Source organism: Electrophorus electricus, chromosome 7 (genome assembly GCF_041902795.1).
Source record: "Electrophorus electricus isolate QZ-2024a chromosome 7, ASM4190279v1, whole genome shotgun sequence".
Classification (NCBI taxonomy): Eukaryota; Metazoa; Chordata; class Actinopteri; order Gymnotiformes; family Gymnotidae; genus Electrophorus; species Electrophorus electricus.
In genome coordinates, this window is record NC_137503.1 from 9,601,196 (window position 1) to 9,628,665 (window position 27,470).

The window sequence follows — 27,470 nt, forward strand, 5'->3', positions numbered from 1 at the left end:
ACCGCCCAGTAAAACTTGCACCTGCTTTTGTCCTTGTACCAAACAAAGAAAAACGGCGACTTTACTATAGAAAGCGTGCACCCAGCTTTTATTTCCATAAACGCATATATTACACGACATTCAAAAGTACTTACTGTGGAACGAATGCCCACGAAATAGCCTAAGATCTCTGCTAAATTAACAGGGTACATTTATGCCAGTTATGCTTATATTATCGCAAAAGTTAATATAGGAGACACGTACATCTTTCTTCCAGTTGATAACCACGTAGTACCAGGCCTCATATTTTTGCAGAACGAATTACACCGAAATCATTAGCTATTAGATATCGTACGTTCTACTAGTAATCTAATTCTCTTTGTTTGGAAGCGACCCATAACCTAAAATCCGATTTTGTGGGACAAGGCTACTTTTAAGAACTTGATGCTCGTAAAACTATTTACACTGCCTGCACAAAAGCGGTTCTCTGCTCCAGTGATTCGATCGCTATCCGTCTTTTTAATGCAAATAACCCACCAAGAGTGAATAAACTCGCACTCTAGTACCATCAAAGACGTCTTCAGTGGTCTTACAGGCTTCACATCCGTTCGCTTGGTAGGCCTATACAAATGCTATATGCCAATAATTTTGAAAACATTAAGATAAATTTAGTAGGAGACGTACAGCAAACATCATCATGAAGCACGTGGCGCTGAAATCAGCATGGAATATTAAGATATGTAAAATAAGAATTGAACTACCTCTCTCGCATTGCATTATAGGCCTCTGATCTTAAGTTCATTTGACCCAAATGCAGGGTGATGTCAAAAAGACCTTGGATCACTTTGCTGCATTATTCACGAATGTCGGACTTCGTAAATCAACCTCGCCTCTGAATGAAAGCGGACAGGCCAGGGCTTGTATCGCCACTTCTCAGCTCATGTACCAGGCAGCTGTAAACTTTACTGAACCATGATATTCATGGCACCATGAAGTACGGTTTGGTCACACCACACACTTATCAAGTAATGTAAGAAGACGTGCAGGACACTGAATGTATGAGACTGATCAAATTTAAGAGTCGCCAGCTCCCTCCCCCAACGTCTATTGAAGTGTTCCTGCTAAGTACCAAGGTCCTGGCTGACAGTGCGGCGACGGCCTAACGACCACACTAAGGTGGCGCGTCTCACACCATTACAGCCAAGGCATGTCTGTCTTCACACTCCTGCCCTTTGTAGCTCGCCCTAACTTGCTATTCGTATCCTATCGATAAGTCCCCAAAGCTGAACTGCTGTCTCTTCCACCGACTCACCTGACGCACTTGCTCACTTTGATCTCCGCTTTGATTCAATCCGCTTTTGATTTTGATCTCCAAGCTTCAACTCAAATAATGGACAAGAAATGCTGCCACCTAGTGGCCGTAAAAATACTAAAAGCAATCAGACAAATGATAGGTTTAGTTGGGAAAGATGAAGCCCTTTATGTCCATAGGCTATGAGAAATTTGGGGTCCACTTAAAATGAAGATTTTACATACGCAGTGTGAAAATAGAGTGCAATGACTAAGGCAGTACGAAGCTATACGACTATCCTAATTCCAATGCAACAGCAAAACAAACACAGAATAGGAACGCAACCTGAAAAGGACTATATGGTTAATTTAGGAGTTTTATATATTCTCTCATTAGTTCATGCTTCTTTCTCTTAATCCAGTTTTCATTTGCAGATCCCACTGTCAAATTTCTTAAGAAGTGCCATCATTTAATACATTTGCAGAATGTATCTGATGAAATGCTATTAAAAAAACCCAAACAAAACGGTACTATTATTAGATAAATATCTATAAAACAAAACATATATTTTAGAGCACTGTCTTGGGAGAGAGTTTGAATATGGGTGGAGGAAATGTTCATTTTTAACCTGTTGCTACTATATCCCGGCCCATTCTACACTCGATATAACCTACATGGTTGGTGCGGCCATGGCCCTTAGGGGTCTTTTTTAAAAGTAACATTTACATTTAATGTGGATGTGAGTTTTAAAGAACAGACTTAACAAAATACATTTTCATAGAAATTGCTAAACGCTGTACCAAAATCTACATTAAAAACATTTAAGACAAAAATAAAAAATCTTGTCATAACATATCCAGACTAACATGCAAACCGTTTTTCAGGCTACTAGAAAATGCTTGTTTCCTGAGGAGATATGAACTAAAACCAACTTGAACCTAAACTCAGAATTCTAAGCTTCAGTTCTTGGGACCCAACCCCTTGTTCAATTCAGTTAATTTCCTTGTCATTTTCACAACAGATGCTGTCACATAATTCTTGCTTTCCCTGGAACTTACAGAATGCATGCCGGACTTGAGAAGACGAGCTGAAATTAGGACATGATGTAATAATACATCATTGAAAAGACTCCAGAAAACCTAGTATACTCTAAGGCACATACCATGACAGGCTGTTCACGAGAATACAAAATGTCAAAATGCAGAGTCCTGAAGATATTTATTTATTAGTTTCACATGGTCAAGACTGAATTTTATACCATATTGTGACAGCAAAGCAGAAATGCCACTTTTTTTGGAAGGTGGTATGAAAAGAAAAAAAGAAAGAAAAAAAAAAGCTGCAGTCAAGAGTAACAAGGAAAAAAAAGAAAAAAAAAAAGAATGAACAACAATATAAAGAACACTAAAGAATGGCTTCTTTCAATTGACCTGAAAGCCAATAGCTGTCATCATCGCGTAGGGGCGGCTGGCCCCTTCAGATTGGTCCATATTTAGTACACAATGCCACGTCATTGGTCCAGATGTTAGCCATAACAGGGTCTCTCTCCCTCTCTCTCTCTCTCTCTCTCTCTTTCTCTCTCTCCTGTATTTACACACTAACGCAGGTCTTCCGAGATGTGACGTAGCTTGATGGATCTAAAGACAGGAGGGGTGGTGGTCAGTCATTGGGGCACTTTTTCTTTTAAAATCACGTTTATTGTTTTCTCCCCCTGTCCCCCAAAACAAACATACACTTCAGTAGTGCCAACAAAACAATTAACAATGTCTAAGAAATCATTTTTTTCTGCCATTTGTTTCTTAAAAGTTCCATATTTGATCAGATTATTTAAGGAAAAAAGCTTCACTGTTAAGTTGCATGTACAACTGATTCTAATGGATAAAGAATTAACTCTTACTAAGCATGCTGATGTTCAAAAAATTAAAAATGTCAGCAATTAAATGCAAACAGGGATGAACTGTGGATGCCAATAGTAACTGGATCAGTAAAAGTTAAGACTGCTCAAATATAACAACTTTGCCAGTAAAAACAACTGATCAGAAAACCCATTCACAGCACAAACCAGCTCTCATCTGAGCTTGGCATCCAACTACTGACAGTCAAACACACAACCTGTAGCCTTTAAGCTCTTCAAGCAATTCACCAAAAGCTCTTCAAGCAATTCAACAAAAGCATCCTGGGATGCTAGGATGGACAGTGCCAAAACGGCACAGAAAGAGGAGTCAGCACAATGAAGGAGGGCAGCCCTGTCTGGCGACAGACACCATCTCCATGGTAACGGAAATCCCACTCTCACCATTTCTTGTTCCGAGGCTTGAGCTCCTCAGCCGCATTCCGCAGGAAGATGTAGTTTTTCTTCTGGGGATTGTAGTACTCATGCCCCTGTGAGGGACACCAGACGTTAAAATGAAAACACAAATTATAAGAATGTCTTTGTCAAAACAATGGATTCAGAATCATTCTTTGTCTTACTCTTTCCATCACTTACTCTCTCTCTTCCCCTAACACACACAGACACACCTTTAACAGCTGTGTTATTGGAAACACGAAGGTCACCCAGGGGCCCAATCCCTTCCACCTAATGGCCATCACGGTGATGTCTTTTTTCTTTTAATTGAACAAGTTCTCCTTGTCTACTCTTGCAGTGCACGTGTGATGGAACGGTTTGTACCTTGGACCAATCATAGCTGGAGCTGTAGGCAAAGATGTTGCCATTGTGGTTAAAGCAGCATGCTGTAATTGGCTGGTCAAGCTGCTCTGATGTCTTCAGCTTGGTTCGCGCATCCTTATCCCAGAAGCTGAAGCGCCCGTCCGAGCCCACCGTGGCCAGGGTGCCATGGACTGGGTGGAAGGCAATGGCATTGACCTGAGATACCAACAAACAGCACACACAAACCCCAAAAACATTTACTGCATTTAGCAGACGCTCTTATCCAGTGCAACTTACAAAAGTGCTTTGTCATTTACTTAGAATGTACTCTAGCAAGTACAGTATTTTGAAATACAGGGATCAATGCTAATGTACTTGTTTCACACTTCCGGGTAAATTCTACAACAGACAAGGTATCACCATTTATAAGCCCTCTTAGCATAGAAAACTGCACTAGTTCATTTTATTTTATTATTATTATTATGCCAATGATACAACTAAAGTACTTACAGCATAAATGTCTTGGGGTGTGGCAGTGTTGGTTCCATTGGATCTGTGGCACTTGAAGGTGAAGTTATCCTTGGCTCTATGGAAACAGTACAAAAATAGATTCTAAAATGTAATACAACTGACTGGTGTGTTAGTTGGCTATAGAGTGAAAGCGAGACTAAATTTGCGTACTTACGGGTTGGGTGGGTTGATGTAATGAATAGCCACCCGCCCCTCAATGCTGCCTAGTGCAAAGCCTGTGGGTTTATTCTGTTTGTCCTTAAAGATGGCCACACAGCGGTGCTGCACACGCAGAATTTAAGAAGGGAGAAAAAAAAAAGCAAAAACGAATTCCTTAATTCCTGCATGGTCAAGTTAGGGAGTAGCATTAGAAAACAAATCCATTACTGCCAATTTCTTTAATACAAAAGTCTGCTAAACAGCAGCAACAGAATATTTGCCATTGTATGTTTTATTTGTCCCAGATCAACAAAGTAATGACAGAACTAGCGGAATACTAACACTAATGTAAAAAGATAATTAGTGTTAAAAAGTTAACAGCTGTTAACCTGACCAACAGAATTAGTGTAACATGTGAAAGAGCAGTATCACACATTCCATCAACCCCTCCCTGCCCTTTGGGTTTAATTCCCTTTGAAAATCTGGGAGCCACCTGATGTTTCAAAGGTGAATCTATACGGCGAAACTCTGATGGCTGATTCTCCAACTGGTACACAATTAGGCCTCGCTCTGCAGTGGCCACAACAGCCATTGGATACACCTATATAGAAAGATAAACCAAGGCACAGAACACGCTTCAACAAAGAGCTACACAATAAGGAGTTCAAAAATGACATTTTAACCAATATCAAAGAATCAAGTTGGTACTCAAGTTTGCTTTGCGTTTCTCTCTATGGTTACATATATAGTCCTTCTAGTTTTCAGTACATTTTCAGTATATGGCTGTTGCCAACAGATACAGAGAAAAATCTTTTGAAGTGACGGGGTCAACCCTAAAATGAGCCCAGCTGTACTGTGGGAAACCCTCAACCCAGAGCAGCTCTTGTATGAGAGTATAGAATTTGCAACTGTAGGAGTTTCTGCTCATATATGCAATACCAGTGTTGGCACTGAAATCATAGCTGGTCTAGACCTCAAGCAACCAAATCGAATATGATACAACCAGCAAAATGCTGTAATGATACCAGAATGGTGTAGACCTGTCAAAATTTAGTGCAATATGTGCACATCTGATATCATCTGATCCAATATAGTTCCTCAAAACAAAGTGACCGGTTCAACTACAAAGTGCGTAAAGAAATATGAGACTAAAACAGGGCAGAATCTTATTATGAGATTTGTATGAGGATAACATTTAGTCAACGCATCCTTGCTTAACCCGGCGCATAATGCTCACCTGTAGGAGTAAGGAGTACACTTCCATTTTAAGCAAGATGTGTATTAAACTTATCTTAAGACTGCACCTTATTCATGTCCTATATAGTTATCTTTCCACTGTCTTGTAATCAGATTATGCAATTAGTATGTCTGGTCATTTACTTACCACATCAGCACAGTAACATCTCTCGGGCATCTGCAGGGACATCATAGGATTTGAGGAGCGTGTGTCCCAGAACTGCCAATCAACCAGGGAGAGAATGCAATGCCAGAGTTGGCACTGAAATCATAGTTGGTCTAGAGACCTCAAACAACCAAATCGAATGGGATACAACCAGCAAAATACTCTAAGGATACCAGAATGGACCTGTCACAGGACCCCAAAAAATGATGAAAGGAATAAACTAGTTAGGCCAATAGCAGTGTATGAAGTACCTTCAGTGTTTTGTCCCAGCTTCCTGTCATGACACAGCTGTAGTTTGGGGCTTTAATCCAGTGGATTGTCCTTATCGGGCCTTCATGCTAAACAAATGTAAGTCACACAGAATCTGTACCGTAGCACTACAGGGCTGAAATCTGGGGTGAACGGCCTAATTTTATATATATATATATATATATATATATATATATATATATATATATATATATATATATATATATATATATATATAAATATAAAAATGAATCAATGCTGGAAGTACATTACTATGAGAAACTCTTTAGCTCAAATAATTTGCACAAAATACACCACACATTTGAATAAAGGCAGAAGTACAGGAAGTGAATCGTCCACAAAGAAATATGAAAAGTTCCTTTGAATCATTACACCAGAATATGAAATGTGTCCGAAAAATAAGATCCTCCTATAAACTTGGAGCTTTGTGTTTCTTCTAATCAGAGCTCAGCTGGCACCAAATGATGGCACTTCCATTGCTGATTCTTTATAGCTGCAGCTGTGCCCGTTAACTGAAGAATAACTTACTTGTGCTATTTGCATTGCCTGGTTGCTGTTCAGATCCCACATCTTGGCGGTTTTGTCACATGAGGCTGTGAAGACCTTGCTTCCATCCTGTTCCAACAAAGGAAAAACACATCTTTAACACCCTAGGCCTAATCACTATGCTCATCTCAAACAGTGCAACCCATCATACCTTTCACCACCTGATGAACTGTGTGATCATCTAACATCATAAATATAGTAACACCCAAGTAGAGACACTTTTAACTGCTTTCTTGCCTAGTTACAGAAATAAGTCTTTTTAATGGTATACAGCCTAATAAAACAGCATAATTTCTCAATATTATAACTTTTATACACTAATGGTTATAAATCTTACATCACTCCAGCAGACATCAAGCACTGGGCCTGTGTGCATCTGCTGAGCTTTAGGCACAGTCTGTCCATTATCTTGCACCTCCCAGCATCGTACCTGAGGTAAAACAGCACAGCAAATTATAAAATCATTATTTAATTATGAAACATCATTTATCCCATACATATATACTTTAGGCATCATGGTTTTAATAACTTACATCATTTGCCCAAGAGCCTCCAATCAGAAAGTTTCCAGGCATTGGTGGAGGGCTAAAGGCCAAACAGCTTATGCTATCATCCGGTGGGGATGTAACCTCTACATCCTAATTCAACAAGACGAAGAAATAAGGTTGGCGACAATTAAATGGTCTGCTGGAACCCTGCTAAGAGGTACGTTATATTGTTTTTGGATTGAGACCTTGTACCTTCATTGGGTTATGACTATCTGTTGTAGTGCTGCCAAAAACACCTGTGCCTCCGGACCCAAAGCCAGAGCTCGACCCGAACAAACTCATCGCAGGTTAAGGACAGACAACTGTCGAGAAAAGGAAAGGCTTGGAAATAAGGTTCCAAAAATTAACAGTATAAATAAGAATTTCATTGATAAGACATCGAGCTAGCACGAGGCGACTGGGTAACGTTAGCTAGCTAGTCAGCTAGGTTACCTAGCTAGCTAGCCAAGTAACTAAAGGCATATCCTCAAGCAATTCATACGAGAAATCCCTCAGAATAATTTTGTTACGGTAGACAGATACACAGCTAGCGTATTCATGTTAACTACTGCCAATATTGATTCGATAAACAAAAATATGCGTCGGTGAGCTATTTGTAATATTATTAGTTGTAATATTTAAATAAAACTAGTTGGCTACATGTCCCTATTTAGCTAGGTTAGCTACAGAGCTAGCTAACGTTAGGGAGCTACATGTCAAGCTAGCCAGCTAACACAGTCAAACACATTTCAAGATCGCTAGGTTAGTTGGCTGGCAAACTGGTCGCAGAATCGCAACCGCGCTACACGTCTATTGCGCCTGACCGAAGATATAAGTCATAATATCACAGAACGTTACCGTGCAAAGTCGGAACAACTCCCCTAAAATCGACGCCGAGTCAAGATTTGTGATGCGCCATAAGTACAAACACTTTTTATTTTTTTCTCTCGAAATATTGCAAATACGAGGCGCATTTTGATTGCGTAAGCGAGGTCACTAGTAAAGAAGCGCACGTATGACGCCATATAGAGTTCGGGACGCAAGTAGAAGTTTTACCGTTGCTCTTCTGCACCAATAAAATGACTAAAAAAACACTAGTTTTATATTACGTTATTTGACCAACTTTATAAACAAAAGTAGCATCTGTAAGTGTCACATCTGTCTTCATATTAGAATGCAGGTTTTAAACTACCCTCATGACTGAATGAGATCTCTAAAACACATATTCTTTATTCATAATCAATTAAATGATGATAATGACCGTCAGCATCCGATCTAAGCAAAAACTAATTCACCTGCTGACTGAATATCAACCTGGTCTGCATGCATCGGAGCCAATCTGTGCAGCCCCCAGACAAGTGAGCAGGGCAAGCAGGCCAAAAAACAAGCACGTCGTTCAGTCTACGAATGCGGTTACGCTGTTCAGGCTTTCTTTATTTACGCACTCACAGCCCCACCACAACTGCAGTTAGTTTATTCCTGTCTTTTATGCTCCTGAGGCGCAGAACCTTGTTGAACTTTGTTCAGCGTGTACAGTGCAACGTAGTTTGCCACAGGAGGGCGCTGTTGAATTGTACTTAAGATTTGTAGTAGAATAATGCTGCCCTGGATGTTTCTGTTCGTGTCGTACTTGGGCTGTTTACAGATATTTTACCTTTGTATAAATGTTATAAAGTTGTTGTTGTTTTTTTTTTTTTTTTTTTTTTTTTTTAAAGTATGCCACGAACCATATAATTGCATTGCTTAGAAACTTTAATGAGTGTCTTTTTATGACTGCTTTAGGGGATACATCTTTCTGAAACTAGTTTTGTAATGGCAAATGTGTTGCAGAAACCTTTTTAAAATAAACCACAAATAAATTTATTTGCCAAACAAATTGACTTATACATGGAATTTATCTTGGTTCTGGTGTCATATGAAGCACTTGCTCTTTTATCTAGGCCTACCTTATCAGTGTGTGCTTAGTTTAAATGTAAAATCTTTCTGTAATATCCAGTGAAAAAAGCCGATAAAGGTCATGTCAAACCTATACCCTATTCCCCCTTTTAAGATTGTCCTTTCTTTGCTTTTAAACAGGAGTCAAATTCTTCAGGTATTTATTTGTTCCGGCAAAAAGACTATCATCAATGTCTGGCTTTGCACAGCAGGTAAACATATTAGCTTTCATATAGCACAGTGAAAAAGTGTTTTCCCCTTCCTGATATTTTGTTGCATACTGGTCACACTGAAGGTTTTCATATCTTTAAACAAAATCTATTACTGGATAATGGAAACCCGAGTAAACAAATAACATTTTATTGTTGTTTATGTAATAAAGTGATCCAGCATGTTCCCTCTGCACCCTTACATTTCACTGTATGGGCCAACTTTAGATGCAATGACTGCAATCAAATATGCCTTAGAATTTCATCTTTGACATTGCTGTAGAGTAATTGTAACTCAGACATCCATATGGAAATGTTTTCAGAAATAGTAATAGGTTAACTGTAAATTTCAGATTGTGTGACATCTCCACTGGGTTTTGGTCTGGACTTTTGCATAAGCCACTCCAGAACCTTGGGTTTGCTTCTTCTCCACCACTCTGATATGAATTTGCTTTGTATTTTGGATCACTGTCTTGCTGCGTGATCTGAATATATATCCATATCAGCAAATCATCTCCACACCATTACACCACCACCATCATATTTGACTGTTCTTATTTTCTTTCTGTGGAATGTGTTTGCTTTTGCACATCCAAACATTGTCAAAGCATTCAGTTTTTGACTCCATTTACACTGTCCATAGAATGTTTGTGTGAAAGATTTGGGATAGCATGCAGGTGCTTCTCAACACATGTGAGACAGCAGTTATGGTCTTCTTGATTATCACTGGTGTCTGATTCTGCTTCTCTTTCATTTAGCCCCATTTTCTGCAGTCTCTAAGTGATCGTGGAGTCGTGAACACTGACCTGAGCTGATAGATAAGAAGTCTGTATTATTTCGATATTTTTTAGGCTCCTTGGTGACTTCCTAAGTCATTGTACACTGTGCCCTTAGAATTTTTCCCATTCTACGTCCTGGAAGTTTTCTCCACTTGGAGTTTATGGAACATATTGTGGTCTGACCGATTCCTAGATCCTTAGACATATTTATGTAATGTTTTTAAAATCCAGACTGACAGATACCAAAGGCATTATTCCTGACTTCTTTGTCAAGGACAATTTATTATGGCATACTGTACATTGGCAGAATATATGACCTGTATGGTAAAGGACAAAATAGGAAGATAATATCAAGTGTGCCTGTTTGTTCAATCATCTGGCCTTAGTTCAGTTAACTGGATTGACTGAACTGGGGGAAATGTTTTTATTCACAAGAACAAAAAAAACAACAACAAAAATCTGAAAAATGCATGAAAACGTTTTGCATAGCTTATTAAATACATGAAACATGTGAAAATATTATTTGTTCACTTAGGTTCTCTGAACCTAAGCTCAGATTTAATTTGAAGACTTGTAAACATTTTGTGTCCAACATGTTGGTCTTAAATGAGCAATAATAAATCATGTCAGGGCAAATTTTTTATTATCTACTTACTGTAGATGTGTTCATTTCAAACTCAAATTTCAGTGTATCTAATGTGATTGAATAGACAGCAAAAAGTTATACTGATTTGAACACTGTGAGAAAAGGGAAAGTCATACTATGTATTAAGATCTGTCTAATGGATAGCTAGTTACATTACCTTGCTGTATTTCATAAAATAAAATATATTATGTCCTCTGCATTTCAAATAATACTTGTGTATTTTTTTTCCCTCTTATTTAATAAGAAATGACTCTAAAAGATAGTGTTTGGAGAAGAACATTAATATCCTGTATCTCCTCTGTCTTGGCCTATCAGACTGATAATATTTGGAGTATACCATCTCCACAATTATTTTTTTCCTACACTGTTCAATAGGTCAGACAAGGGTCCACACAATTTTTTCCAACCTGTTCTCTGATTTTATTTTTGTCCACTATTTGTTTGTGAGGATTTTACATGACTCTAAATAACATTCCTTCCTCGGTAGGGCAGACAGCCTGTCAGTGGAAGTCTGTTTGGATGGTGCTACTATCACCATGGAAACAGTGTTGTCAGAGCTGTTATACCTGTTTCTCTCCCTCTCTCTCTCTCTCTCTCTCTCTCTCTCTCTCTCTCTCTCTCGCTCTCCTCTCATTCTCTCACTCTGTACACTTCATACTCTCACAGCACAACACATTCAGCCTGGTTTTCTGTGTTTTTATTCCTCGCTGAACTTGTTTACCTTTCATTTAGACACTCTTGGTCCTTGGACAAACAGTTTTACCAGAACAAATGTTCAGGACACAGGACAGAGAGAGGTAGAGAGACACTAGCAGACAATATAAACATGGACAAATTATCTACCTCTTTTAATGTAAAAACACCAACATCCAGAAAAGAAAACAGGACAGCGTCATCTAAATAATTTTAACCTTCTTTTGAAAGTCCGTCCTATTTTGAGTCTGCCTCATGTACAAGTAGATTCTGACATTTTCATAATGACCTCTGCATATGAAATGCTTTCAGTGTGTTGACAGAGATACAGCTTAGGCAAAACCATCTAAAAAAGCAAGTGATGAGTTAAGCTATTGATCATGCACCCAACCTGTGGCCGGGTTGTTGGTTAACATATTAGCAATTAGCACCCATGCTAATGGCTTTACTATGTGTGGCAGTTAATCTTTCATGTGAAGGGGAACACAAGGGGGCTGGATCGATAAGAAGAGATGGATGTGACCTGAATCTGTCACTCACTGCGGCAGGTAGGACACTAAGATAGCTGCAGTGTTGAGAGGGCTCTTTTCCTGGTGTGCATTTAAGTTGATTAAGTTGCAGTTGTCTACTGCATCTCATGTTATCAAGGTAGTTTTAATGAATATAAATGGCCACATTGTGTCTGTGTCTGTACAGTGTTGATTTTACTTGCATGTTGTTATATTTCTGTGTATTATGGCTTCTAACACAGCAAATGGCCTTGCCTTTTATCTCTGTTGGTATACATGTCTAGCATTCAGAATAGATTATTAATTATCTAAGGCAGGGAAGTATTTGCTGCAGATCTGACATGTGAATTGTGCTGTGCCTCTGAGTATGTAAGTAACCCCTGTCCTGTTTTGTTGAATGTTTTATAGATTATGCATGGCAAATAATTCCTTATTTGTAGCAGTCATTAATTGTTGTAAGGTAAACAAAAATATAAAAATTGTTAAAAATATCCCTAAAATATAGTCTTTGTGTGTTCCAGAGTTTAACCTTAAGGTCTGTTCAGTCTTGCCCTGATTTTACCAAAGATTACTAAGGGGATAATTTGTGTCAGCCATATTAGTGAACAAGTCTTTGGCTCCATTTATGCATTTTTACAAAGGACAAATTAAGAAAAGGACAGAAGTATTTCACAACATATACATAGACTAGGAGACAGTAACAAACAATACAAAGAGGTCGTCTCACCAAATTATCTAGTAAATACAATCCTTTAAAATAAATATTTCATACTATTTATATTAATTGTAAAACTAAGAGATTAGCATAATTTATTCATCTAATTTCCATTCTTTAGAAAATATTTTAAAAATATACATTTTAGAATCCTTCATTGTTTTTATCTGCAACAAAGTGTATTGTATTTCACCAGAACTAAAGAATCTATCTATAATTTATATCTATTTTTCACTACCAGCATTGTCCTTTTGTATCAACTTTACTTTTCAAACCTAAAAAAGGATGTTCAGTGCTTTCCTTTCAAGTTTGGGAATCAAATAGTTGTTTGTGCTCCATGTGAATTGGCAAATGGTCAATCATCAAGGAGCACATCTGTGTTGAGTGCTGTAGACCATGTCAGAGCCTTTTTTAAGCATGCCAGTTGAGCTCCACAGTCATATTACCAACTTAATAAATCAAATAAAACAAAAATTGAAAATAATTTCTTAAGCATGATATTACATGCAAATCTGACAAGAAACATAAGAATACTGAGAGTGAGTTGCAACATGATTTGACCAAAGGCAGTGAATCACAGTGGCTGTATCCACTTAAATCACTGCAGTTGCATATTATTTCCACAGAGGAATGGTCACACGACAATGGGCAAAGGAGGAAATCAAACAAACTTAAATATTTCAATTGCCATTTTAGAAAAAAGATTGTATTGAAAACAGTGCATCTATACACACAAGACAATATGTCTGTTGGGACACTGATGTCAGCTGTTCACACATTCTCTTTCACTATTTTTGGTCTCTCTATATCTTTCTCATTCTGTCTCATGCACTCTCTCTTGCCTAAACACACACACCCACACTTGCAAAGACAACACATACTGTTGATGCATAAAACTAAGGCCAGTTTTGAGGAAGAATCATACTTGGAAAAACTTGTGAAAATCGTAATTGCACAAAATGGCTTCAGTTAATATCTAATTCTACAGAGGGGTTTGCAAACAGTTGGGGTTGGGCTTGGAAAATGTCAACCATCAACCATGCCAGTGTCAACCATACTTAGACACTAAGTTCTACCCCTACCAAATATCCTCTGAAGCCTGTTGCTATTTCAGAGGTCTTTGCTGAATCAAGCAGCAAACCGATTTGAACATTTTCTCCTATAGTGTCTAGTGAGTGCTCTATATTCATAGAAATTCAGCTCTTATGGTGTGTTTTGCTCTGATTTAGATTAGTTCTATATTACCAGTGTTCTATATTACCCTTCTCACCATTGATAATTCCAGTTGTCATAGGCTACATTCGCTGTTTTTAATTATTTTCATTTATTGTTTTAGAGCATCCTATGTCTCCTGAAAGCACATGGTTCTCTTGTCCACTCCCTGGCTGTCCCTCCAATGAGAACAGACTACTTTGGCCCAACATCGTCTGAGATAGCTCTAAGTGGTTTGCTCTAGAGCTGTTGCTGAGTTTGGGGCTGGCATTACCCAACAGACGATCTGAGGGACTAGTACCATGTCCATCATGAAGATGCTCGTCATCATCAGTATCTGCATCAATATACTTACTGATTGATGCATCATGAAATGTGAAAACTGTTGGCACTACTGTCTCAGGAGTCTTCGGCGGAGTCTTGCTGCTGGCAGTGGTATAGACAGACAGTTCTGGGCTCATAATGGAGTGATCAGACATAGCAGAATTGTCTGAGACACCATCAGATCCTAAGACCTTAGCCACGCCTGCAGCAAGGTCTGTGGTTTCTCCTGAGAAGAAGTTGACCTTTTGGGACCTTGTCTTGAGAGGATTGCTGATGCGAAATCCTTGGGGGCTGTCAGCAAACAGGGCTCGTCCAGGCTTGGGTGGACCAACAGGACTCTTCATGCACTCATCTTCAAGGGTTGTCTCCAATCCCGGATTAGCGCTGACTCGGCTTGGTTGGTTTGAGATGGGACTATGTAAGAATCTTGAACCCTCCAGAAAGTCTGTAGCACAGCTAATAAAGCTATCAATACTTGACATGCTTCTCATATCCATTACACCATCAGCTGTGGTGGGTGTCTGACCAGATATACTCATCATTTCCATTTCATCCCTCCTCTTGGCTGCCTTAAAGAACAGGCTCCGCTCTTTACTGTTCAGGTCAGGCTGGGACTGGGTCTTGGCCATCTTGCTGTACATTTCCTCCAGATTTTGGACATTGAGGTGTTGCGGGCTGGTTGGACTGGTGGGTCTAACAGGAGATCCCTGCTCCTTTCCTGGGAAAGACTTGTTGGAACTGGTTTCTGAAATGGTGCGTTTGGGTGTCCATTTCCAGTGTGCAGGTGATGTGTGACAGTTGTCCTGCACTTTCTCTTTCTTCACAATGTTTTCTTCTGTCTTTTCCATCACTACCACATCCATGAGCTCTGTGTTTCGAACAAATGCATCCTTTATGTTCATAGACACTATACTGCCATTTCTCTTGGCTCTTTCCAGAGCCTCTCGTCTCTTGATGGCTTTCTCCTGTCTCTTCTGCTCCTTATAGAACTCAGAGAAATTGTTTACAATGATGGGAATGGGTAGGGCAATGACCAGCACTCCTGCAATGCAGCAGAGTCCACCAACAATCTTGCCTAATAAAGTCTTAGGGTAAATGTCTCCATATCCTACAGTAGTCATGGTAATGGTGGCCCACCAGAAGGAAGCTGGGATGCTCTTGAACTTTGTGTCTTCTTCATCTTTTTCTGCAAAGAAGACCAAACTAGAGAAGATCATGATGCCCATGGCTAAGAAGAGGATTAGCAGGCCCAGTTCATTGTAACTGCGCCGTAAAGTGAATCCCAGTGACTGTAGCCCAGTTGAGTGGCGTGCCAGTTTGAGTATTCTCAAAATTCGCATGATTCGAAAAATTTGCACCACTCGCCGCACATTCTGGAACTGCAGCACACTTTTGTTGGACTCAGTCAGAAAGATGGTGACATAGTATGGAAGGATGGCTAGCAGGTCAATCACATTGAGAGGGCCTTTGAAGAATTTCCATTTATTGGGTGAGGACAGGAAGCGAAGAAGATATTCCATGGTAAACCATGCAATACAGACAGCTTCTACGTGGGCCAGCTGAGGGTTGTCGGTTGCTTGTCCAAACTCGTCTATGTCCTGCAGCTCTGGCAGGGTGTTAAGTGACAGAGCGATGGTGGACAGCACAATAAACAGAATTGAGATGATAGCCAGAATCTGTGGAAACACAATCAAAACCAAAAACTTGTCAGACTTTTAAAATAACTACTAAATAATGCACATAATCTGATTCCATTCATGAAACAGAATGCAGTCTCAGCCAGCTGGATCTTAAATATAGCATTAAATGAGAAAAGTGGGATGCATCAAGAAAATTTTTGTCCCTTGTTTTGAGACAGTAATCACAAAATCAGGTAACCTTATTTGGAGCCTGGCATTCTCACTACAACCTGTCATTTCCATGTACGCTTGTCAGCATTTTATCATCTTGCTCCTCTGACGATGATATGAAATTTACTTACAGATTCTTTCTTTAAACCAGGTGCTTTTGCTTTTTGTATAGAAATCTGATCATGCAGCCACATCAAACGCTGAATGTTGGCATACACACAAAACACAGTTCAATTGTAATCTTATAGCCTCAGCATAACTTCTAGGTAATATCACATAATAGCAGTGACAAATTGAACTGAAAGTAATATGTAGTGTAGCATAAATATTTTCCCCAAGACATTTTTAGACTGCCAGTGTTTTCATTTGTGTACTGGTGTAACAAAAAGGATTATAACACTATTTCAGATGAACAATCCTAGAGGGTAAAACACTGCAGACAAAAACCTTGTTTACATACAAAGACATAAAAAGCTACATATCCAGTATCAGGACCAAGCAGCAGTAGTGATATGTTCTAAGAGAAATCCAAAGCTGGCATTTTCTGATGAGTTGTTTCCTTGGCAACCAGTTATGGCACAGAGCCCAGCGTGTGTGTTTGATTGACAGTGAGAGTGCTGTGGACGTGGCAGAGGCATGATTGGCCAGGGGAGATGCCACTTGTTGGTGTTTGCGATGACGGCAGGAGGTTGTGCTTGTTGGCAGGCAGTGTCTCTGCAGAGAGGAGCTGTGACACATGCTCTCTCCACCAAACTGTCTCTGCTCCACTCTTTCTCTTTCCTATCCATATTTCTCCCTTCCTCATTTAGTCTTGTGTGTCTTTTCTCTTTCGTCCTTTCTATTTATCTTTTCTGTCTCTCCCTTCTTTCTGTTGTCAGAGGCAGCTTGGTTTGCTAGGAATAAGGGGAGACAACTTCGCAGAGGCAGAATCAAGGTCAAGGGTGATACTGTGTGCTTAATGGATATTAAGGGTTTTAATTGATGGTGTTTATCATTGATAACACAAAAATAGTGATTTGTGAACTAAAGTAAAAGACTGACTTCTGTGTTTGCTGAATGTAATGTCATAAGCATGGTAGGACCCTGGGTGCCGATTACTCTCCATGTGTAGAGCTTAGTGGGCTGTCACACTGTGTAGTATTGTGTTTTATTGAAGATGTGTGCGTATGATTTCCTTCATTAGGATGGAGGGTTGCTGTGTCCATCTCATATATGTCAACAGGATAACTCTGTCTGGACTCAACCCTCATTAACCCGAATTTATCTTGATGGAACAGAGAGAAAGAAAGAAAGCAACACAGGCTATGAAGGGATACAACTCAATCAGTCCTTTCTCTGTGTGCCACTCACATTATAGCAAATAGACAGATAATGTACTTATATTTTATAAAGGATAATGGCACTAAGGAAGAGGAACTCATTTAGTCTAATGAGTGAAAAAGTCATCTTAATTTAAAAGTTGGACTTTTGAAAGAATGTCTTATTGTTATTTCATATTAGAAACATTTAATGTGTGGCTGTGTGTTTTTATCACTTTAAAATGAGACACTTATATAGAATGTTTTGAATAGATTAATCATCTATTCCAATATATTGAATAGATTAATCATTATAGGTAAAGAAATATAGAACAAAATATTAGTAAAACAGCACAAGCCAAGGTTATTTCTTTTTTGCTGTCTTCACTGCTAACCATTTTAGAGGCACTTCTAATTGGGTAGATGCATTTAACTGCTGCACATATGCACAGAGACTACTCATACACGTCAACAATGGGACTCATTCATTCAGTCTGTCAGTCAGTCAGTAAATGAACATACCTCTTCTAGGCTGCTCACTAGGTGGTTCAGCAAAAAAATAAAAATAAATTGCAGTCACTGTCATAAAACACTTGAAAACTGAAAATTATATGAGGCTAGGTCCAAAATGTATTTCCAATGCATAATGATCTTTTCCTCTTAAACTTAATCGAATTTCTCTATTCATCCCTCAGCGTCTTCCTTACTAAAAACTGACCTTTAAATGGTATGAAAAAGTGAACCATAATTTGTTTTGAAAAGTTTGGTTTTTGTCATCCCCTGGCATCTTCTCCTTCTCTTCTACATCTCCCATGAAGTTAAAGGTACCGGTTGATGAAATATTGCTGCTGAAAAGGGAGGAAGCATTCATTTGCATGCATCTGTTCTATATTCCGTGGAATGTGGAAAAGTCATCTCGTGTGTGAAGCCTGGATGGGGCTCTCGATAAAGGCATGAGTAATGCTGCATGACACACACTCGCAGCACAAGGCAGTGATGGCCAGTGAGGTTTGCAGTGCACACAGTGGTGTAGGAACCAGTCTCAAGCGGAAATGGTCTTTCACTAGATTTAGAGCCAACAGCTTTTCAGCCTGTAAATCTATGAAGTGTGCATTCTCTAGACTGGAGGGAATGCCACCTATTCTAGTTCTGGGAAGGTGGAAAACAAGCTGAGCAACCCAGAAAAGGTAGGGAATTTGCAGGGTGTTTTTATAGAGAGTAAGGCAGGCAGAGTTCTATCTGCATCAGTGTAGTAGGTCACTAGAATATGCGAAAGAGATGGGGAGAGATGCTCCAGAGCCTTGAGCCATACACACACCTTCTAGATGATGTCATTCCTATTTGTGTGTGTGTATGTGGGAGAATAATGAGCTCTTATCTGCTTCATCCCTGTGAGGCTAGCCTGAAATGTTTTTTTAACAATGCAGTAGAGAGAATACTACACAAATAAGGCCCCAAGTTTGTCTGCTGTATATGTTCAAGAGTTCCTTTGAGTGTAGATGAGATGCAGGAAGCTTGTGCATATGAAAGAGTGTGTTACTATGACCACTGTGTTAGTGGGTCTTTATTATATGTATTTGTACATGTAAACCATATTACAATACTTTCTGATAACAAGGAAAGACCGGCAGTGCAAGAGATCAGGTGTGGGTTGTCCTGGAGTCACAACACATGCCAATGAGAAGGGAAAATTATGTGTAGCTTAGAAACAGCACAGGGGATGAAAATGGCTGATAAAGAAATGAATTTAATGCAGGTTTTTCCAGCAGTGAGGAAAGCAAGTCTGTGAAGAGAGAAGCAGATAGAAAGAGAGATGGATGGGATAAAGGGGGAGAGAGAGCAGGGAATGATGGGAGAGAGTAATAAATGAATGGAAACATCATCACTACCTGAGGCAAAGGACGATGAAGGATAAATATAATAGGATTGCATTACTATATAAAGCTGGCTTGGACAGGAAGTTTCCTCTGAGGAGGCAGTTGTCACTTGGCCGGTGTCAATGTGCACGGTGTGCACATGTGTGTGGAAGCATGTGCGTCTGGTGTTGCTCCTCTCATCTCTCCTTCCCATCCGCTCCTCACAGTAGGAGGAGAGGAGGGAATTCTCACCCCCCGCAGATCTGCACATGCTGTGTACTTTTAAAATAACCCCAGATGGAAGCATTTAATCCTGTTACTTCTGCCTGGATTATTGTCTTCTCAGCTGTATGGATTTCCGATGTCTCAGACCCTCAGACCCTTTAACTCTCTATCTGTCTGTCTATGTCTTTCTTTCTTTGAAGCTTTGATGAAAATCAAGCTTTTTTATCAATAGTAAAACATTCAAATGCACTTATGCACTTGTAACCCTCATGAAAAGCACACACACATGCACATGCACACACCCCCTGAGGAGAGTGACTAGATAGTAGTTTTTACAGTGGCATGTTCACTCTCTTCTTCTTTTCCTCTTTTGCTTTTGATCAGTATTCCCCAGTTCCTGAGCTGTAAAAAAAAGCTCGACTGTCTTTTTGCACAGAGGAGAGACACACAGAACAAGAGCAAGTCAGTGGCTGATAGACAGAAACAAATTTTGATACAAAATACATTTTTGGTACGCTGCAATACTTTCATTACTGAAAGAAAATGGAGCCAGAGAGAGAGAATAGTGCTTCTGCAACACTGTTGAGACAGTAATACCACCCTGCAAGGAAGTGGCCATCATATACACACTTCCTTACTTACATCCAAAATAAATTGACTGCAGCTTTAATAGGCTCAGGAGAGCCGGCTGCTGTAGCTATAGTTAGTGTGGCGGCTCTGCGAGGCCCCTGCTTATCATCTTTAGATCTCTTTATCCGCATTTATGCTTTCAGGTCATTATTTATTTATTTAATGAAAGAGAAGGCTAGCCTTGGTCCCTGCCTTTTGGTTTACAGTTATTACTGGAGATGATATAATGGGAGTGGCCTTCAAGAAGCCCTGTTGCTTGTCTGGTGCCAGTGCCTTTTCAGCTGGCTGACATTACAAAGTCTGCCGCTTGAAAGCACAGTAGCACGCTGGTCAAAGTCACGCTTTTATACTTGTAGTACGTGTGCTGCAGTTCTCATTTGCATAAGTAAAGGTTTACTGACTGCATTGCACATGTAACACCATGTGCCAATTTCTTCTTGTTGCTTTTTTTATGGCTGGTCCTATAAACCTCTCCATCCATCAGCTGTCCCCATAAGCACAGAGCCATTCCAGCTGACTGAGAAAGTGTCCTCCACAAATGGACATGTGCTACCATCACACATGCACACACACACACATGCAGGGGTGGTGCTGTGGTGTCCATCTCCATAGGAGAAGCAGATGAATGAGTGTGTGTGTGTGAACAGTGAAAGTCCTTTAGAGGTGTGAAGATGTTTCAGTGGTCAACAATCAGGTGTGTGTGTGTGTGTGTGTGTGTGTGTGTGCATGTGCACCTGTTCTTACAGATGTGGACTAAAACTGAAGTTGAATTAGGGAAATGTGTGACCCAAGGACAGACAGCTGTGTGTGTGTGTGTGTGTGCATGTTGATGACCAGATGGTACAGAGGGGATGGGATGCTCCAAGCCCCTTTGTGTTCAATTTGAGTGGTGCATGGAAGGTTCAACCCCCCCTGTTCTAAGTCTTATCTGGCTCTCTGTGCATGTAGAATATCTGTTATCTGCAAGCATACCTTCCATATCTTCTTTTATGTATTCTCACCCTCTCTTCCATTATTACCTATATGAAATATAGGTGGTGTGATTTAGAGTGGCTCTGCCTGCGTGCATCTACTTTGGGAAAATTCCTATGGGGGAAAATTCAAGGTTGAGGTGCCTCTGGTTTCTCCAGGATAATGAATAGCTCTATCAGACAAATGACCCTCACGCACAGCACTGGGGGTCATTAAACCCTAGCCTCTTCAAAGGGAGACCAGTGGATGACTTTCACATTAGTGAAATTTCATATTCCTACTGCGCTCAGGATGCAAGCTCATTGCAGGAGTGTGGTGCGAGGGTCCACACAGTGGGGCAGGTTGGTGGACAGGTTCCTGGGACAAGAACCTGCTGACCCGCTGGGTGGGAAGGGCACTAGTGGGTGGTATAGGGGGCTGCGGTGGGAGAGGGTGGTGTCTGCAGGGGAGTGCATCGGAGCTGGCGGGTGGAGAGGGCACGTAATGAGGCGAGGCTGCACCTGGTGGGAGGCTACGGAGGCCTGATAAAGTATGTCACCAGGAGAGGAAATGAGGTGGGGCGTGTGCTGGCTGATTTAAGGAAATAAGCTGAAATTGTGATAGGAGGAGGGTCTGCTCATGTTAGCTCTATATATGTTTGAATCTACAGTATGCCATCATTACTATTATTTTTATTGTGCTTGTAGCATTCTTACTGTTTTCCCCTTTCTGGATTATTTCTTGCCTTTAGAATGTATTTCCATTATAATGCCCTAAATCACATTCTCAAGACATCTGTCTCCAAGGCTGATGGAAAATTGGAGAAACTGCCTCAAGATTATTGCATAATCACTAATGGATTACACCACTCTACTTCAGCTGCCTTAATGGCAGTAACGAAGTGAAACAAACAATAGTGAACAAATAGCTGCCATATGAGCTGCATAAACTTGCCTTTATGAGAGTTAGTTGAGTCAATTGATTCTTTGCTATCCCTGTTGTGATTAACCATTCCTGATCAGTAGACATCTACCAGACCAAGAGAGAAGGTAACTTAGACCCCATATCAGACTTGTGGCACAATATTCAGTGTTGTACAACACTGTAAACATGAAAAGCAAGCTGATCTGACAAAGTGATCTGGTTACTGCTACCTCTAATTAAAAGCTGCCCACCTGCTGGCACTTTTCTGTGGTCAGGTAGCTCACTTTGGGCCCTAAAGGAGGATATGTCAACCAATGCTGCACCCTGTAGATGTGTCACACCACACAATGCAAGTCATTGCTGTCAATGTGCAATACCGCAGACTTTTTTCTTGTAACCGGACAGGGCAGCACAACAGCACATATGTCCCCAGTTTCTCCTATGCAGGCTCAGATCACTGGCACCACAGAGATGGGCTCTCCCTGCCTTATGGAGGACATGGTAGAATTACAGCACGCCTGTAAATATCTGCAGTGGCTCTGGAAATGCAGTTATGATTTGAACTGGTTGGTAAGCAGTAACTCCTCAGGTTTAAGCAGTATGCAAGCACAAGGGATATCGGAATATTTAGGACAGTATTGTATCTTCATAAATGCCCTTATAAGTATGGTTCTTCACTACGTTACATCTACAATATAAAATGGAAAATGAGCATCAGAGTTATTTTTAATTGATCAGATACGCAGTGACTAAGAACAAGGCTGGTTATATTTCCAGGAGCATTTTTTTTGTTTTTTTTGTTTATGTAGGCTTGGTTTTGTGCAGTAACAGCATGGCAGTCTGTTCCCAAAAGGCCAAGCTCCTTGCGGAGGACTTTGGTACTGCTCCAGCTCTGGCAAGCCCAGTGTAGGGTTCCCTTGCTGGCATGCGGGCGTGTGAACAAACCGCCGCAAAAAGATCAAACCGGGCTGCCTGGATACGGGCTGCTTCCCGCCCCCCGTCTCCATGACAACCTGTTCACAGCTCACCAGGTGATGATTACAGGGGGACACTGGTCCACTGCTAGTCTGGCACTTAATGGTGGCTTCATGCCCTCTTCTCCAGATCTCTGTTAAATGCAGCTTCTGAAGTATCCCTTTCATTCACTTCAGTTTCATTCTTCACATCTTTATCAATTTCTTTCTCTTTTTGGTCTTTTCATTGCCCTTGAACCCTCCTTGTTTCTGATTACTTGGTTTGGTTCTTTACCGCCTATAACAGTCATCTACGATAAATGTCAGAAGGTAATTCCTCCTCCTCTCCTGTGTTCACTTCTCCCATTAACACTTCCACTCTCCTTCACCTCGTAAATGTCCTTTTATGGTCATCTTCACGCTCCCTGTGGCACTTTTATGTCAATACGACTGTAAAGGGGCACTACTTCACCAAGTGCTGAGCACAACCTTTAAATGCTGGGGCACTCACTGAAGCCCATCACAGAGTGAAGCAGAGAGAACAGATAGAGAGGTAGAGGGGAAGGGAGAGGTGGAAAAAGACAGAGGAAGGGAGAGGCAGCCCTGAACCACATATATTCCTGCACAAGAACTGATTACTCTCACATTCAGAGAATTGCTTGCTGAAGTGCAGCAGTGGAAAGATACACTATTTACAAATTCTAATGCTAACTTTAACCCAAACAATAGCGAAGAGCAGCAAGTCTGCCTCCGGAGCTAACAGATACCAAATTAACTGTCCCTACATTACTATATAAAAAAAAAAACAACTTCAGGCAAAAACTTGAAAACTTAAAGCTTTCACAGATAAAGACACCAATGCGTAAGGGCATGTAGCTTCCAGTCCCAGTTTTGGAAGCTTCTAGCTGCGGTTTGTCTTGCGATGTACATTATATAGAAATGAAAATTAAAAGTGTCCATGTGCTTTTCCTAGCTATATTCACCAAGTGGCCAAAAGTGAACTGGATGCTGGGCTAAACCTCAACAAGGCCACTTTATACACACTTAAAGCCCAGATAACAAGATATTACATTCATGCACCAGTATGTAAAATGCAGCCACACACACACACATACACACACACACACACGCACACACTCAGCTAACAAACGCAGATCCACACTGTATCAGTGTGATACATGGCAAGACACACATAAGTTTAGGCACGAGATTTCATGACACAAAGAGACAGCAAGAAAGCAACAGATAATGATGAGCCATGGGACACTTGGAGATGCTCACAGAGATTGACAGAGAAAGACACCACTTAAACTTGAAAGCATTTAAACAGTAGATAATTATGAAAGCAATTGAGAAGAGGTATCAGAACTCAGGGGAGTAGGGATGTGAGGAATACAAACACACATACACATACGGAGACACACAAACCCCCAATGACTGTCCCTAGCTGTTACATCATATGAGACGTGCTCCACCATTGTAGATCCCTTCCCTTATGAACTCAATAATTCATGTACAGGAGATTATAGCAGGATGGAGAGCCATAGCACTGGGGCTATATTTGACTCTCCCTGTCCTGTCGGAGAGGCAGATATAGAACAGGAGGCTTATGGAGGGTCAGACTGAACCCTGTGTATTGGTATGTTTATCCCACATATCCACTTACATGGACTTGGAAGCTGCAGACAGACACGAAAGAAAGGAGAGTCAGGCACAGCAGTACGCCTGAGAAGTCCAAGCTACTCACAAAATGAGGGAGTCAAAGAGTGGCTTTAGTTGATCTTGTTGAGCTGTTTTGCTGAGATGTGGAATGTCCACTGTAATGTGTGCAGTAAAGAAGTGATAACTGTGACAGTTTGTGTTTGGGGTAGTGTACAGGAAAAGTATTGGTATGTGTCAGACATAAATGGAGGGAAAAAAACAGCCTTGCAGCATGACCTATTTTCCCAAATACCTCACTGAAAATTTAAAAGGTTGTTTCATAAATAATCTTTGCTCTTAGAGTAAGCTGTAAAAATGGGGATGTATTCCTTTTTTAGGGAAATGCTTTCGTATTAGCCAACCAAATATCACCTGCAGTATCTGAGCACTGCATATGATGCAGTCGCTGTCATACCTGTAGCATAGTGCATGATTCCTTTATGTCTGTTTTTGATATTTTGTCAAAATATAACTTTCCCAAATGGTCTCATGATTAACCTGAACAGAATGTGGTGTTACCATCACCACTGATCCCAAATTATTTATAGAAGTTGACAACATAATGTTCAAAATGATTATCTACACAGCTAAATGGTAAATGAGTTTAGACCTGATCTTTATGAGTATACCAGGTGGTACAGATTGGTAGGAAGGTGATGTATGCCACTGAAACAGATGTGCCTGACTCCACTTACAATCCTAGCCAGCATCAAAAGTATTTGGAGGAAAATATTTAAATTACAGTAAAGGAACTGAAATGAAATTTTTCAGTCTGCCTTTAAGTTTGTAATGTATTACTGATGCACTCAGAATTCATGAAAAAAGTCCTCAGGATGTTACCTTCCAGTGTTGGAGGTACAACATCCAGATATCATTCAGAAAATATTATGTTTAATAATACTCTATGAGCACTTGCAATGAAAAGTCTAAATGAAGCATATGTAGCATTGTAATGTAATTTAAATGTAAAAGATGTAAAAATCAAAACTAAAATAACTGATTACATAAAAAGGGGAAATAGCTCAAATGTTTTTTTCATTGCAAGGGCTCAAATGTAGGAACATTTTTCATAAATCCCCAAGGAATGTTCTGAGAACATCAAAAGAGAGGGAAAAAGTCCTTTCACTTGAACTTTCAGGAAATATTACAGCAATATTAAGTTTAAAAAATACAACACTAAGTAAATTTTCATTTTGCTATCTGTGTAAAGAGTGAGAACAGAAACTCAAATTTCATGCCATGCACTTGTCATGTATACATCAATGTTCATTCCTGTGGCATCCATGTTTTTAATGTTTGTAAGACAGGGACCTTTTTTGTATATTCCGGCCTCACAGCCGGAACCAGACTATATAATACATGGGTCTGTCTCCCAACGGTATCTTAGGAAGAAACATTTTCCAAAGCACAAGCATTTGGCTGCCTGAGTGATTCTGAGTCAGAGAGAGATGAACACAGCACTGTCACAAAATTAAAACAGACTGATGCTACAAAAGGATTCATCAATTGGCTAGATCTCTAAAGATTTTTACATATTATAAAGCAAAAAACAAGCATCTTGAAACACACACACATGCGCGCGCACACACACACACACACACACACACACACACACACACACACACACACTCACTTTCTAATGCACACACACTTCACTGCTCCTTAGAAATGCAGAACAGCCTCTCTTAGTCGAGCTGATAGTTTCCATGGTGATGATCATAGACCGCGTGCATGCATGAAAACAAAAACATGTTAAAGGAAGCAGTGGGTAGAATGTTAGGGATAGGAGCACCTTGCAAATGAAAAAGCCTGATTGGATAAAGTGGGAAAGCCCTGGTGTAATAGGAACTTTGACATTCATCAGTCGCTTTTGTTGAGATGCTCTATTAACAGCTAACGTTCAGTGTTTACAAGCCCTTCAGAATCCAAATAGTTCCTAATATACTGGGGATATGTAAAAAAAGCATTTAAGCTCAATTCTGTATATCTTCGGAAAATATCTTTAAAGCCTTCCAGTCATTTACATCTGATATTTTTTTTCTGCTTATGCCTAGACATGGACCACTAAAATGTTTAAAAAGAAATGTCTAGTTCATGATCTGGGCTAGACATGCAACCCTTCAGCTACACATGTCCCAAAAAGAACTGTAGGGCCAAAGGCACAAAGGGCCATGGAGATGGCAGGGGGTGGTACTTTGGGTATTCAGCCTTTAGCCTGGTACCACACATGGAGTTTCACTAAAACCTCTGCCTTTCCGCACTGGGCTGAGACCTCCGCAATTCCCTACGAGGCAAAGGCCCAGAGAAAGAAAGGAGGATTTAGTGTCTCATTCTGAGGCTGTCCCTTGGAATGAATCATTCATTTTGGACATGTAAGGAAAAAACTGGAGCTTGCTGAGGCCCCAACCTATGGCACAGAATCACATACTAATCTATCTCTTTCTGTTCTAGAATGACATACTGTGTCTTACTGTTTTAGAATCACCTACTATTTCTTTTTGTTTTAGAATCATTATTTCTCGGTGTTTTAGCATCACACTGTTTTAGAATCACATACTATCTCTTACTGTTTTCTGCCTCTTGGAATTTGCTTCTACTTGACTGCTTTCCTCTGCATACTGGAGTTTCTCTTCCTCTCTCTGTCTCTCTCTGCCTGCCTCTGCCTACTGCAGTCACTACAGGTGTTGGCTGGTAAAGTAAAGTGTGAATTGTGTTGAGTGGTACGGATT

General features: G+C 40.2%; 2 protein-coding genes across 3 annotated transcripts in view; both read right to left on the bottom strand.

Annotated features, from left to right (window-relative positions):
- Positions 1–2,476: 2,476 nt before the first annotated feature.
- Positions 2,477–8,306, bottom strand: rae1 (ribonucleic acid export 1). Of its 2 annotated transcripts, XM_026997638.3 has the most exons (13): positions 8,190–8,306; positions 7,545–7,654; positions 7,338–7,442; positions 7,142–7,234; positions 6,787–6,873; positions 6,240–6,326; positions 5,971–6,042; positions 5,080–5,187; positions 4,603–4,709; positions 4,428–4,503; positions 3,939–4,133; positions 3,564–3,649; positions 2,477–2,904 (listed from the first exon to the last, which is right to left on the bottom strand). In XM_026997638.3, coding segments are annotated over exons 2-13 (1,107 nt in total). In that variant the 5' UTR covers positions 7,635–7,654; positions 8,190–8,306; the 3' UTR covers positions 2,477–2,903. The 2 variants fall into 2 exon arrangements, with proteins under 2 accessions (XP_026853439.1, XP_026853438.1); XM_026997637.3 differs by lacking the exon at positions 2,477–2,904 and having other exon boundaries at positions 2,916–3,649.
- A 2,210-nt stretch (positions 8,307–10,516) lies between these two features.
- Positions 10,517–27,470, bottom strand: part of LOC113569648 (potassium voltage-gated channel subfamily B member 1-like) — a 35,973-nt gene continuing 19,019 nt past the window's right edge. Inside the window, exon 3 of the mRNA XM_026997605.3 lies at positions 10,517–16,029. Coding sequence (XP_026853406.2) covers positions 14,128–16,029 — 1,902 coding nt within the window. The 3' untranslated portion in view covers positions 10,517–14,127. The remainder of the gene's footprint in view (positions 16,030–27,470) is intronic.